Genomic DNA, 15454 nt, shown 5'->3' with positions numbered 1-15454 from the left:
TGTTAGCAGTGGTGTAGTCTAGATTTTTGTAGTGAGTATACTGTGATTTTTCCCTCTCACCCTTATGCTCACTCGTCCCAGCGTGACACCCCATAAGCACCACCACACTTACAGATGCATACAGTATGGATCTTCATGTTACAGAGCATTCTGAAAGTGTACTCATAAACACATAAACTGAATGTGTTATCAACATGTCAGTTTATTATAAGAAAAAAAGACTTTAACAGTCAATGGGTTTACAGCTGGGGAAACTGGATGGATTTTTAGACTGGTTTAGTGTTAATCAACATCTAACTCAGGGCCAAAAGTTACTCAACTGTTAATTAAAATTAAATAAACTGTTTCCAATCTTCAATCCGTGGCTAACACATGCATTGAAGGAGAAAAAAATATCCACTCTTTCAATAGCTATAATCTGACAACTATTGATAACATTACCATGTGTAATTTAATGGTGTAAATGTTTTTAATTAATACACATTTAAGATGACCATGAATTAACTCTAATTTGCATACTCATTGAAATAAAAGCGTATTTTATGCATATAATACAAGCAGTGTCTAAAAATGAAAATAGGCTTTTACTTAATTATTATTACAAGACCATCATGTAGCCTAATATTAGACACCCAAACCAAAGTGAAGAAAATTATCTTTAATTTGCAAGTCTGAACTGAACATCAACGCAGACATGATTTTCCTCACAAAAGTTTAAGATCATATACATCTTGAACGTGGCTATATAAATTAACACAGAAAAGGAAAGTTTAAGCACAAGCAAACATGCTGAAAGCTAAAACCATCAGGATATAATTACGGGCTTATTTTATTGCATTTGGAGCCTTACCTCCAGATAAAGTAATAAACTGGACTGATGTTTTAAATGTTGTTTACTCACATGTGCGTTGTTAACTCTCCGGATTTTATATTGCAGCACTCGTTCACTTCACATGGTTTGTTTACAGTGTCGCGTGAGCAGCTACACTGCAGGTTCGACTTCATTTGGCGTTAAGCAGACTCTTTGGTGATGTCAAAGTACCGCGAGAGCGATTCAAAGCAGATTTCTCCATGTGATAAATGCAATCGCTCTCGCGGTACTTTGCTGTCACTCGCCTGTGTGTTCTTCTGGTGCCACACCAGTCTGCTCCCCAGTCACTTTCGCGCAGTAATTTGATGGTAATTTGATTTCATACGCGAATCGGATCGCGCAGTTCGGAAGGAATTCATACACACCAAATATATAGCCTAATATATGCAGTTCAACCCGCTAAAATAGCAAGTGTAGCATGCTACTGGTCAGTGCTTTACATCTGAATTATGACTAAAAGTTTGAAATGTCAGAAAACCATGCTGTTACGCATCCTCAAGCTATTTCTAGTGGGTATACGGAAATCCTTGACAATTTCTAGTGGGTATACGGCGTATACCTGCGTATCACGTAGACTACACCACTGTGTGTTAGTCAGGACAGAGCCATGTTTTGATTTCACTTGTTTCGGTGTTGAAAAAAGTGATTCACAGATGTAAGTTGACCCAAACATAGACAATAGTTTTAGTGCTGCCTTTTAACATTGGGATATTTTCAAAACCCCAAAGTTTCTTCCCTTAGAACACTTTAAAGTCTGTCATCCTCAGAAAGTACAATCATTTCAAGCTGAGATGCTGCTTTATCTTCCACTAAAGGGACTTTTAAACAATGATTCAGCAGTGAATGTGTTGATGAGAATCTGTCCTCAAAACTCTGTTCGAGATTTTCAAGCAGTGTTGGATACAGTGCAGTACACTTGTTTACAACCTCTGCTGCTTGTACACTTCAACAAAAATGGAAAATCTGTTAACTCTTTTGTAGATGCATTTTGAGTTTGTTGATAAATGTGAAAACACTGCACCAGGTCAGACACCATCTTTAACTTCCCCTGCAGATTCACATTCAGATAATGCAGTATGTCGACCAAAAAAGACAAATCTGAAATTCACTTGGGATCACATAGCTCGGGATATCATCAATACTGAAAGAGCAACATCTGCTTTCATCTGTCTTTGTCTATTTCAGTAAGACATTGATAAACTTCATACTGCATCTATTACAACAGCATGAGTTTATAGTAGAAGAGTCCTGGGGTCTGTTCTTCGTACGTCGATTAATACATCCACGATCAAATGAGACATCTAAGATGTTTAGATCTCGCTAATTATATCTCGCTTATCCGGTTCTTTGAACACCACTGCTGTTGATGATTAGTATGGCAGGATTTAATTATCTGAGATGACTGCGTGTTTGTGCGCTGCATGAAAAGGCAATGCATATTGATAGCAAAAACACTCTGTGATTGGCCGGTTGTTACAATGGCCATGAACACGCCCATTTTTAACCCCTGCAGTCTGAGAGCTATTGATGGAAGGTTGTGAACTTTTTATGACACTGAATTTAGAATCCCAGTTAAAGCTACTTTTGTACATAAAATCACCATAAATAATGTAAAATATTCTGTAAAAATATCATCTTGATATCTTTATATGCTTGATTTAAACTTTGATGCTCCTAAAGTACTTTAAGTCTCTTTTAAAAAAAAGTTCAATGCTGTTTTATCTGTTTGTAACAGCAACTTAAAAAGCAGAATAAAAACAGGTGATGTGCTGGCAGGAGTGATGTCTCTAAACTGATTGATTGTACAGATCATCTCTGGAGCAGTTGATCTTTCTTAAACCCACATCCAATGCAACACTTTCATTGCTGATTAATACAATTTTAATTGTAGTTTATTATAAGATTGTGTTTTCCTCTCTTTTGTGCAGTTGTAGATAATACACCAACACTTTTAGCAGTTTCCAATAATGTGTTAAATAAAGTATGATATGCAGTAAAGGAATGTAAATGTTATTCTACATCAAAAGATTATAAAGTGCAACTGTTTCTGAGCAATGCACACGACAGTAAAGAAATCCTCTCAGATGACAGTCCTTTAGAGAAACTATATGCAAGTGGTTAAATAAGTTTACTTCAATTGCATTATTCTTATATAACTGATTTCTGACTACAACAATATTAGCAGGAGTCCACATTAACTGAAAGTCCTGCATCTGCTGAGTCTGCACAGAAAAGTGTAGTAAAGAAGATAAATATATGTGAAAATATGTGCAAAAAACTCATTTTGGTTATTGTCATTTTTGTCACAGGAAAGGGACAGGGCAACATCTTTATATTCAGAGTTTATATAACAGATAGAAATGACTAAAAGAACCCTTAAGCCTACTTGACAATCTAAAGACAAAACTAAAATCGGAGATGAGTTTATTCAAAGGAAACTTATTTCACACCAAGTAATATTCTTTATTGTACATATTATAACATATATTAGTGCTGGGTATGATTGATTGCTGTTTTTATTAATGAAAATTTTAATACATTTAAAATGAAAGTGATCAGCATGTTTGTCTTGTCATTCATTCAATGATAATCAAATCTGTTAAACAAAAACAAGTTGCACAAGCACAGAAAAAATATATTTGTTATATTATATATTTGTTAAATAACATCGCTAAAAGATTTAATCTATACTTTTTTATTACGTGTTGAATTTGAAAAGCTCTTCTCGTATTTCTCGTATAATGGAGAATACACAACTGCGTCAGACTTTCCGTATCAAATCCGCTTAAAAAGGTACAAACTAATCTTGTTTACATTAAATAAGTCTACTCGTGAGCAGGTTTCATCTTATGGACCGGTTACTATGACAGCAACTCTAGGATGAGCTTTGAAGAACCAAATAATCCAAGATCAAGCCAAATCATCAACAATCAAATCCAGCTAACCGAGTAATCCACGTACGAAGAACGGACCCCAGAACTAATTTTCTGCTTTATACTCATCTAGTCTTCCTCCTCTCACATACTTTATCATCGTCACCATTTTATGCTGTATATTCACGAGGCAAACAATGATATCAAGCTTGAAAAATACTATAGCGAGTATTGTAGCAACCAAAGCACATAAACGCCTCCAAACCACCTCAAGCGGTCATTTTTAAAACAACACCTGCCGTTCAGACGCCTTTGATGGAGTTCAGGGGCCTCATTTATCAAGTGTGCGTAAAGTATGCGTAGGAACAATTTTACGCAAAGTGTGTAATTTATCAAATTGCACTTATATGTAGAAATGTGTGTAAATATATGCACATCTCTGAGTATCCGTACGTAGAGCATCTAGTGCTAGAATAGCGATACTACACAGAATCATCCCCAGTGTGTAAAGAAGTGTGTATTTATTATCCACAAGCAGGTGCTAAAATGATTTGTGTATAGTAACAGCAAACCATTGTTAAAGTTAATGATTTATTTGTGATTTGTCGTCAAATTGGTGTCTATCACTATAAATGAAGCGCTGACAATGCAGTGCAATGACTTATCTTGCGTTATTGGAAGACTTGGGAAATCATCCATCCGCCGGGAGTGCGTTTCAGATCGCGCCGTTGATGCTGGTTATATGCTGCTGTCCAAGGTGGAAAGTTCTGTCATTGTCTGTCCTCCTCCATTTGCACTGATTTCACGTTGGTGTGCTGTGACGCGTTTTTTAATTGAATGTCAAACCACTTTTTATTTCTAGGAGTGTTCTCATATTGTACCCAACGTAATTAAACTCACTGGTAACATGTTCCCATGCAGATTTGTTTTCTTTTGTTAGTCATTCCTCGCGCATTAAGTGAACCAAACAGTATGTGTTATAAGGAGGATTTAACCTCATCCACCAGTAACTCGATTTCTGTGTCTGTAAAGTTTCTCTTTTACGCGCTCTTTGCCATTATTGCGGTGAGGGAAAAAGCACAACCACGTGACTTATAACGGGAGGTGTTGTCACCATATATGGTTCATTGGAAGCGTTTCGGAATGCAAATGACCATCAACGTGCACGAGCATGGTGCTTAAGAACAAATGGGATTTATCATCAAGGATTACTTACTGATGTGCATACCAACCACGTGCGCACGTTTGATAAATCCCAATTTTTTTGTACTTACGCACATACTAAATTTCATTCGTAGGTACAAATATAGAACATTTTCTACGCAATGTTGATAAATGAGGCCCCAGGATTTTACCTCAAGATTGTACAAATTATAATAATGACCTAATATACTGTTCACTGAGTATGAATTTACTATTTTGTGTTTACATTTATTTTGAATTAGACATAGAATGTGTTGTGTTTTATTGTACATTTATTATAAAGTTTGTGTTTGTCCACTAGATGGTGCAGTTTGACTCTGAGGTTCAGAAAGCGTCTGACAGATAATCAACAGCGATAGATCAAAGCTGAAATGTCAACTTTATCATTTTATAAAACTTTATGATTTTATTTACATTTCATTCAGTGTCTCAACTGTTTTGTAATTGATCAGATAATCATCAAAAAGTCCTGCAGTCAGATCCTGAAGAACACAAAAGCAAAGACGTCCAATATTTGGATTTATAGATAAATGAGCTGCAAGTCTTCAATGTTGTGCTGAACTTGAACACATTTCAGTTTAAGATGAAGTTAAAAACCCCAACAGTGTAGAAGAAGAGGAATCTTGTCAGTATTTACTTCAGTTTATGATCCTATGAGATTTCTTGCTCCTCTTACACTGACTGATAAATCGCTCTTATAGGAAATGTGTAGACAGAAGCTGAGTTAGGATGAAGATTTACCTCCAACACTTCAAAGTCAGATTTAGATAAAGTCACAGATCAGATCCTGTACTGAATAATCAACTCATACGGTTAAGAGGAAGTGATGTCACTATTGTGTCTTCTTATTCACCAGCAGATCATTCTGAAGATCAGACATCTTTACATCTTTACATCTTTACCGTCGTCTGCAAGGCCTAAAAATGAAAGAGAAAGTCAATCAGATATGAGATCATCATCAGTGTCAGATGAAGAGATAGAAAAACAAACTATTAGTGCTGTCAGTCAGTGATAGAAATGAAATCTTCAACATAATAAACATGTCAACAATCTGTTTATCACATACACATGAGCTACAACAATACAAAAACACATTTCATCTATTTCCTCTGAATATTTGATGTCAATGTAAGAGATGAATGTATTGATATGTATGTAGTATAATATAATGACACACTGACAGTTTTATGAGTTCACACACAAACAGTAAGAAAATGAAGGTGATGCTTTATTTTAAAAGTCCTGGAGGTTGACAGTCGTGTAAATAAAGAGAAACAGCATCAATGTCAAAGCTCGACGGAGAGTTGTGTGAAGTGTCCATCAGATTTTAAGAGTTGACTTTCTCTTCTTTTTTCTAATCTTCATCTGTATCATTTATCATCTGTACTTTGTGTTTATCTGTAACGTCCATACAGCCACGCCGCCAGAGGGAGCCCTCGCCGGAGTACTGACGTGGCGCCGCTCTCTGCTTCTCTGACTGTTTCCTGTTTGTCCCTATTTAAGTTTCAAGCTAGCCTAAGGCTAGCGCGAAGTATTGCCAGTTTACCTGCGTACCGAGCGTTATTCTGATTGTGATTTCTGACTGCCTATCGTTGTGACCATTTGTCTGCCTATCTGTTTATCTGCCTTTTGGATTTGCCCCTTTGCTTAGTTTGCCTGGATTGGACTGTCTATCTGTGTTTTGATCTGCCTGCCTGTATACCTGACTACTCTTCTGCCTCACGTTTTGATTTGTTTGCTTGATTGGTTTGTTTTAAATAAACACCGCAAAATGGATCCCAGTATTCCTGAGCATTCCTTACAGAATACTTCGCCCACCATCGATCCAGCGGAAGTAACCAATCTAATGGCTGCTTACAAACAACAAAGGACGCTCCTTCAGGGCTACCAGGAACAGCTTACACGGCTTCAAGCCGTCAACGAACACCTCACTGGCTATATTCAAGCATTACCATCCACCTCTGTGAAACGAATGAGCGTTTCTGAACCTGATAAGTTTGATGGTACAGCGGAACACGTGAGAGGCTTCCTTCGTCAGCTGGATATTTATTTTCAAGATCATGTGAGTGATAAATTATCTGATAATGCGATGTGTTCTAAAGTTTTCTCTTTGTTGACTGGCAAAGCGGTCGAGTGGGCCTCCGCTGTTTGGGACACCGATCCTCGTATCCGCACATCTTACTCCTATTTTGTACAGCAAATTAAAGAAGTGTTTGAATACCCAGAGGGGGGAAGAAGTGCTTCATCGCAGATCATTAATATGTCCCAGAACCATCGTCCTGTCGCAGAGTATGCCATTGAATTTCGCACGCTTGCAGCACAAAGCGGTTGGAATGATAAATCGCTAAAGGATATTTTTCAGAACAGTCTGGACGTTGATCTTCAGGCAGAACTGGCATGTAAAGGTGAGAACCTCTCATTCTCTGAATTTGTGACTTTGTCTGTACACATTGATAACCTGATGAGAAATGTGCCTGCTAGAACGAAACTGAAAACTTCCACTAGGCCTGTATATGCCACCAGTAAAGTGTTCCATACCGCTGTAAATAATGACGACATTGTAGAACCAATGCAGATGGGGTTCGCTCCTTTGACCATGGCAGAACGACAACGACGTCGTGAGCACAACTTATGTTTCTATTGTGGGAAACCTGGACATCGTATCGATAACTGCCCATCCAAGAAACCTCGCAACACCAACACGGTAAACCAATTCTTTAACCTCCCTTCTTGTTATGATATGTGTTCACAACCAGTAACAATCATCCACGATAATATAACCATGTCATTCACAGCATTAATTGACTCTGGCTCTGCACTAAACTTCATTAATGAAGATGTTGTCAATAAATTTCTCATTCCTGTCATCCCATGCCAACCTCCATTAAGCATTTCTGCCGTCAACAATGTACCCATCGGCAAAGGTATTACTCACCAGACTGTTCCCCTCACTCTTCAAGTTGGTCTCCTTCATCTTGAAACTATTACCTTGTATGTGATCTCTTCACCCCGTTATGACATCATATTGGGACACCCCTGGCTAGTCGCACACGATCCTAAGATAAACTGGAGAACGGGAGAGATTCTACAATGGTCATCTCGTTGTATGAAAACCTGCATTAACCATATGAAGCACAAACCCTGTCTGTCTACCAATGTTGAAAGCCCTACTGGTAAGAATGTTATGATTCCTGATGTCTACTCTGAATATGCAGAAGTGTTTAGCAAAGTCAAAGCAACCGAATTACCACCACATAGACCTTGGGATTGTGCTATTGAACTTCTACCTAATGCTATGCCTCCCAAATGTAAAGTTTATCCCCTGTCTCAACCTGAAACCCGAGCCATGGAGGATTACATCACTGAAGCACTACAAAACGGCTTTATTCGGATCTCCACATCCCCTGCTGCAGCTGGCTTCTTTTTCGTAGAGAAGAAGGATGGTGGCCTAAGACCTTGCATCGACTATAGAGGTTTGAACAATATCACTGTTAAATTTCCCTACCCTTTACCTCTTGTACCTTCTGCCCTAGAACAATTGAGGGAAGCAAAAATCTATACCAAACTGGACTTACGTAGTGCCTACAATCTGGTTCGTATCCGTGAAGGTGATGAATGGAAGACTGCATTCCACACCACTAGAGGGCACTATGAATACCTCGTGATGCCGTATGGTCTATCTAACTCTCCCGCCGTCTTCCAGTCATTCATCAATGAAGTGTTCCGGGACCTCCTGAACCAGTATGTTATTGCTTACATTGACGATATCTTGATTTATTCCAATAATATGGAAGACCATGTCTGCCATGTTAAAGAAGTCCTGTCTCGTCTCCTCCAGAACAAGTTATACGTCAAAGCAGAAAAATGTGAGTTTCATGTCATGAAAACTAACTTCCTGGGCTATAATATTAGTTCCCAGGGTGTTGAGATGGACACCACCAAAGTCAAGGCAGTCACCGAATGGCCTCCACCCCGCACTGTTAAGGATTTGCAGCGTTTCCTTGGATTTGCAAACTTCTACCGTCGGTTCATCCGCAACTACAGTACTGTAGCAGCTCCCCTGACATCCCTACTGAAAGGTAAACCCAAAAAACTCCTGTGGAACTCACAAGCTGAGCAAGCCTTTCAGAAACTAAAAACCTGTTTCACCACCGCCCCGATCCTGAAACATCCTGACCCTGAAAAACAGTTCATCGTGGAGGTCGACGCGTCGGATACTGGAGTAGGAGCTGTTCTGTCACAACGTCACGGTCCAGAAAATAAGGTATACCCTTGTGCTTACTATTCCAGAAAACTCACCCAGGCAGAGAGAAACTACGATATAGGCAACAAGGAACTTCTTTCGATAAAGGCAGCCCTGGAGGAATGGAGGCATTGGCTTGAGGGTGCGAAGCATCATATTGTCATTCTGACGGATTATAAAAACCTCGAGTACGTGAAGGGAGCTCAGAGATTGAATGCACGCCAGGCTAGATGGTCACTTTTCTTCACCCGTTTCAATTTTTCAATCACCTACAGACCCGGACACAAGAATGGTAAAGCTGATGCTCTGTCCAGATACCACGAACCCACTCCTGTTGACCGTTCACCTGTCCCTATCATACCACCTTCTCTTATCATTGCTCCTATAGCGTGGGATATCATGCAGGAAATCACCCAAGAACACTTGAATGACCCTGTTCCGCCTGAATGCCCACCTGAGAGAACTTACGTTCCCCTAACACTGCGGCCCCGAATTATGCAATGGGTACACACCTCACTCAGCTCAGGACACCCAGGTATTACCCGCACCACAGCTTTAGTCCAAACATCCTTCTGGTGGCCCACCCTGAATCATGATGTAGCCCAATTTGTGAAATCCTGTAGAGTGTGTGCTCAATCCAAAACTCCTAAAGATTTACCCTCCGGTCTTCTTAAACCATTACCCATACCTCAACGCCCCTGGTCCCATCTCAGCATTGACTTCATCACTGATCTGCCACGTTCTAATAATTATACAGCCATCCTAGTCATTATTGATAGATTTTCTAAATCCTGCCGCCTTATACCCCTCAAAGGCTTACCCACTGCCATGGAGACCGCCGAAGCTATGTTTCACCATGTGTTCAGGAACTATGGAATACCCGAAGACATCGTCTCTGACCGTGGGACCCAGTTCACCTCACAGGTTTGGAAAGCATTTTGTAATAATCTGGACATAAATGTAAGCTTAACATCTGGTTATCATCCCCAGTCTAATGGCCAAGTTGAAAGGTTAAATCAAGAGATTGGACGCTACCTGAGGTCCTATTGTACCCGAGAACAACACCGCTGGTCAGAATTCCTTCCCTGGGCCGAGTATGCACAGAACTCATTGAGACACTCCTCCACCAATCTCACCCCCTTCCAGTGCGTACTCGGCTATCAACCCCCCATGTTCCCTTGGTCAGGAGAGCCTTCGGATGTTCCAGCCGTTGACGACTGGATGAGGAGGAGTGGAGAAGTTTGGGAAAGCGCTCATGTTAGACTCCAGAGGGCGATCCGCAACCAAGAATTCCATGCCAACCGTCACAGACGTCCTCATCCCCCGTACCAGCCTGGTCAGAGGGTCTGGCTCTCCACCCGGGATCTGAAACTCCAGCTCCCGTCTAAGAAACTAAGTCCGAGGTACGTAGGACCTTTCCGAATAATAAGACAAATCAATGATGTTACATACCAGTTAGAGCTGCCTGTTAATTATCGTATTTCTCCCTCTTTTCATGTTTCCCTGCTAAAACCTTACCATGCTGAGTACGACCCCAACGCCGAGCCTCCTGAGCCACCTCCCCCTCTCGATGTTGCCGGGGAACCGGCATACGCCGTGAGGGAGTTGTTGGACTCGAGACGGCGCGGGGGTCGTCTCCAGTATCTGGTCGATTGGGAGGGCTATGGCCCTGAGGAAAGGTCCTGGGTAGCCTCGGACGACATTCTGGATCCCAACCTCATCGAGGAGTTCCACCGAGCCAGACCTGACCGTCCTGCACCACGCCCTAGAGGAAGGCCCCGTAGAGCGCCAGGAGGCGCTCCTAGAGGGGGGGATTCTGTAACGTCCATACAGCCACGCCGCCAGAGGGAGCCCTCGCCGGAGTACTGACGTGGCGCCGCTCTCTGCTTCTCTGACTGTTTCCTGTTTGTCCCTATTTAAGTTTCAAGCTAGCCTAAGGCTAGCGCGAAGTATTGCCAGTTTACCTGCGTACCGAGCGTTATTCTGATTGTGATTTCTGACTGCCTATCGTTGTGACCATTTGTCTGCCTATCTGTTTATCTGCCTTTTGGATTTGCCCCTTTGCTTAGTTTGCCTGGATTGGACTGTCTATCTGTGTTTTGATCTGCCTGCCTGTATACCTGACTACTCTTCTGCCTCACGTTTTGATTTGTTTGCTTGATTGGTTTGTTTTAAATAAACACCGCAAAATGGATCCCAGTATTCCTGAGCATTCCTTACATTATCTTTTGTGTATATATTGTGTTTGTGTTATTTCTGTCTGTATTCTGATGATTTGATAAATAATGCTTAAAACATGAAATAAAAACCAAGTTGTTATAAAAAGAGTTTAAGATGAACATCTAGTCAAGTGTCCATAACTATAGAGGTGTCGGCCTATCAAACAAACCCCATTAACAAACATCATATATAATGTGTAAGAAGAGTAAGATCACAGTATTAAATCCTGGAGTGAACAAACTCAACATCACAGTTAGTAAACAGACTCAGACATTGGATTGAATTCTTATTGTGTTGATCTGACAAAGCATCAAGTGTTGTTCATGTACACTTCATATTTTCTGTTTGTTGGGTTTAAAGGATACACAGCCTATAACAGCAGCAGATCAATTTACATTTATTTCTAATATTTATATTCTAGAATTTAAATGACACTGCATGAGTTTACTTTAAACATTTATTTAAATGAGCTCTACTCACCGTACTGTCTGTAGTTTATAATGTGGATCATCTTTTAGATCAGAGATCAGCTTCACTCCTGAATATGTGAGTTTATTGTCAGACAGATTCAGTTCTCTCAGGTGTGATGGGTTTGATCTTAGAGCTGAAGTCAGAGCAACACAACCTTCATCTGTGATATCACAATCCCTCAACCTGTAGAGAACAGAGAGTTTATGTGAATGATACAAAACTACAAAGTTCGTCCACAAATCTCTAACCTCCATCTCTTCATGTAATGTTCCTCTTTCAATCCCTCAGTAACTGAGACACTGTGTGTTTAAATGTCAAATAAATCCATCACACAGCTGACTATTAGTGTTAGATGTCCTAAACCACATGAACATTTCTTCATAAATCTGTATTGAGTTCATGACTTGTAATTCTCATCAGGTATTTGATGTAAAAATCTTCCTCTATTACAGGAGGAATATCAGCTGGAGATAACATAACTCTGATCTTACATTTAAAGATGTTACAGTGTTTAAAGATCAATTTCACTCAATCTATAAAAACATTATTAATGTGTGTGTCAGTGTCAATGATGGATCAATGTTTTTAATCATCTTTATAAAAACAACACGACGAGGAGAAAAACTCTTCATACACAATAATATCAGCAAAGATTTCATCAAAAAAACCACCAAACTACATTTTCTGACATTTTAACAGAGGAGTTTTGTTGCACGTTGTAAAGGAAATTGAAATGAATTGTAACTAATTATAACTAACATGTCTTTTTCTTACAGGTTTGAACATTTGTACTGTATGCTTTTGACAACAAAATGTGTTGAAATAGAGCAGTGTTTCTCAAACTTTTTCTGTCATTCCCCACTTTGGAGGTAGGGAAGGGTTCCGAGCCCCACCTGTCCCAAATCGCCCCAACAAAATGGCAATCAAGGCTTTAAGTTTAACTTTTTAGTTTAAGTTTATTTTAAAACATAACAGCATTAAACAATTTTAATAGAGAAAATACATTTGTGCAATTGTGCAACTTTGCATGAAAAAAAGACTACATCATATTCATCATACTGATATGATAAATATAAAATATGATAACATCATATTCAGAAACAGAAAATAAAAGTGTGGTAGTTGTGTTTTGCTTCATTGTGTCACTTTGCAAAATGCAAAAAGAACGAACAAAACTTACAAAAATGAATTTTCTTATTCTCTATTTTAGTGGCTGCAATGAGCCTGTTTTGTAGAACACATCTTTTCAAAACGTGGTTGTAGGCTTGATACTGACACTCTCAAGTCATGCTCAATGTTAAGATTAGATCTGTATTTTGTTTTAAGCGAAGCAACAGCTGAAAATCCTATCTCACAAAGATAAGACGTAGCAAAGGGAAGCAGAATGGTCAAACTCCTCTGCCCAATAAGTGGATACTCCAACTCCACTCCAAGCCAGAATTCACTCAGTGTCTGAACTGGAAACCTCAGCCTAAGTGTGGAGTCGCTCGTCATCTCAATGAATTGGTTTACTTCTGCAGAGCTGAAATCTGCAGGTGCTGCAGATAGAATATGAAGAAGTTTAATATGTAGAATAGGGGTATCAAAAATAATTGATTCGGCAATGCATCGCAATGCGCGCATGCACGATTCAGCATCGATGCAGCAAAGTGTCATAATCGATTATGTCACTGTTTATTTTCTGGCCTCAAGTGGAAAATAAAGTTGTGAAGTTTCAATTACTTCCGGGGGCATAACAACAACAAGGATGGCTGAGGCGATCTGGGCACATTTCGGATTCTAAGAAGATAATGGGAAACTAGACAAGACTTACACTGTATCTAAATTCTCATCTCAGGTATATAATTGTCATTGTCTTAAAGCTGCTAAGCTTTCATTTTTGTTGAGAATAGTTCCACTTGACTGATTAAAAATTTGCCTTGTTGTGTACAGTAGAATTCTGATGCATCGCAATGCATCGCAGAATTGAATTTAATTGAATCGTTACCTTGTAAATTGTAATTGAATCGAATTGTGAGGGCAGTGCCAATGCACACCCCTAATGTAGAATATGAAAAACAGCAATCTTTTTAAATAGCATACATTATACAGTAAATAAATGTAGAATACATGCCTACAGTAGAAAACGTTATATAGTAAAATTATAAAACCAACCTGATGTATTGAATGGATCAATAATCCAGTCATACTGGGCGCTGTTGTTTGGAAAGTATTTTTGAAACAATTCTGTCAACTTAGAGATGTGCTGTTTGATACATGGGATCACTGGGGTGGCTCCAGAAGTACTGGTTTCAGAAGTTTCACTCAGATTCTCAAAGGCATCAGTATTTCCTTGATCAAGGTGCCTGCCCCATACCTCAAGCTTTCGGATGAATGCAGTGATCTTGTCTGCTAGGTGAGGTATGTGCTTGTCTTTGAAGTTGAAGATTTAATTCGTTCAGCTTTCCAAATACATCGCTAAGATAGGCCAGTTTCATCAGAAATTGTTCATCACTGAACTTGCCTGCAGCATCATACATGCGTTCCTCTTCCAAAAAGACCCGAATCTCCACTCTAAGCTTAAAGACCTGTGACAACACTTTGCCTTTGGGACCGCCACCTTGCCTCGCTGTGAAATAACACAGCTGTATGATCGGCTCCCATCTCCTCACACAGTGCCGAGAACTTTCGCGCTTTTTGGGGTCGGGTTTTGATGAAATTGACCACGCCCACAACATCCGTCAGGACCTCGTTTAGTTCGGAGCTGAGCTGCTTTGATGCAAGCGCCTCCCTGTGAATAACACAGTGTGTCCATTGCGCTTTTGGAGGGACCCTCTTTGTTAGTGCCTGCAGTCCTTTTCTTCTTCCTGCCATGGTCTGAGCACCATCGGAGCAAGAGCCTAAACAGTTTTCCCATTTCAGATCATGTTCTATGAGGTAACTGTCAAGAATTTTAAACAGTTCGTCAGCCGTCGCCCTAGTTTGAACATATTTGCAAAACAGCAAATCCTCTTTTACTGTCTCCGAATGTATAAAGCGGACATATGAAATGAACAAACAATCTTTATTGCTGACTGTAGCCTCATCAACTTGCAGTGCAAATCGTGTGTCTCTGAGTTTTTCTATGAGTTGGTCCTCAAGATCATCTGAAATGTCGCGTATTCGTCGTGCAACTGTGTCGTTTGACAGGGGTATTGCTTTTCATTTGGCAGCGCTCATCTCATCCAGCATAATTGACACCATATCTATAGCAGAGGGGAGAATGAGCTGCTCAGCTATCGTGTGTGGTTTCTTGCACTGAGCAATTCTGTGCGCAACTTTAAAAGAAGCCATTTGAGCATTTCTGTTAAATGCTGCAGATTTTATCATTTGATTTTCCTGCTGGCGGTATTCAGAGAGTTTTCTTCGGAAGTCAAGCGGCTTATTAATGTGTTTGGGGTGTTTTGTCTCTAGATGTCGTCTTAATTTGTTGGGCCTCATGCTATCTGCTGCTAACGTTTTGAGACAGAGAACACACATAGGTCTCTCATCTGCGCCCACCACACCAACCGTAAATCCAAGACCAAGATATGCCTCATCATATTTTCTTTTCGG

The 15454-nt window shown here is 39.9% G+C and overlaps 1 protein-coding gene across 1 annotated transcript in view; it reads right to left on the bottom strand.

The window, feature by feature from the left end:
• Positions 1 to 2748: 2748 nt before the first annotated feature.
• LOC129439017 (protein NLRC3) overlaps positions 2749 to 15454 on the bottom strand; it is a 93510-nt gene continuing 80804 nt past the window's right edge. Inside the window, exons 8-9 of the mRNA XM_073865815.1 lie at positions 11891 to 12064; positions 2749 to 5864 (exon numbers count right to left, since the gene is read on the bottom strand). Of these exons, the coding sequence (XP_073721916.1) occupies positions 5846 to 5864; positions 11891 to 12064 (193 nt within the window). The 3' untranslated portion in view covers positions 2749 to 5845. The remainder of the gene's footprint in view (positions 5865 to 11890; positions 12065 to 15454) is intronic.

Source organism: Misgurnus anguillicaudatus, unplaced genomic scaffold (genome assembly GCF_027580225.2).
Source record: "Misgurnus anguillicaudatus unplaced genomic scaffold, ASM2758022v2 HiC_scaffold_33, whole genome shotgun sequence".
Taxonomy (NCBI): domain Eukaryota; kingdom Metazoa; phylum Chordata; class Actinopteri; order Cypriniformes; family Cobitidae; genus Misgurnus; species Misgurnus anguillicaudatus.
Note: the sequence above shows the minus strand (reverse complement) of the source record. Positions and strands in the feature narration are given on the sequence as shown.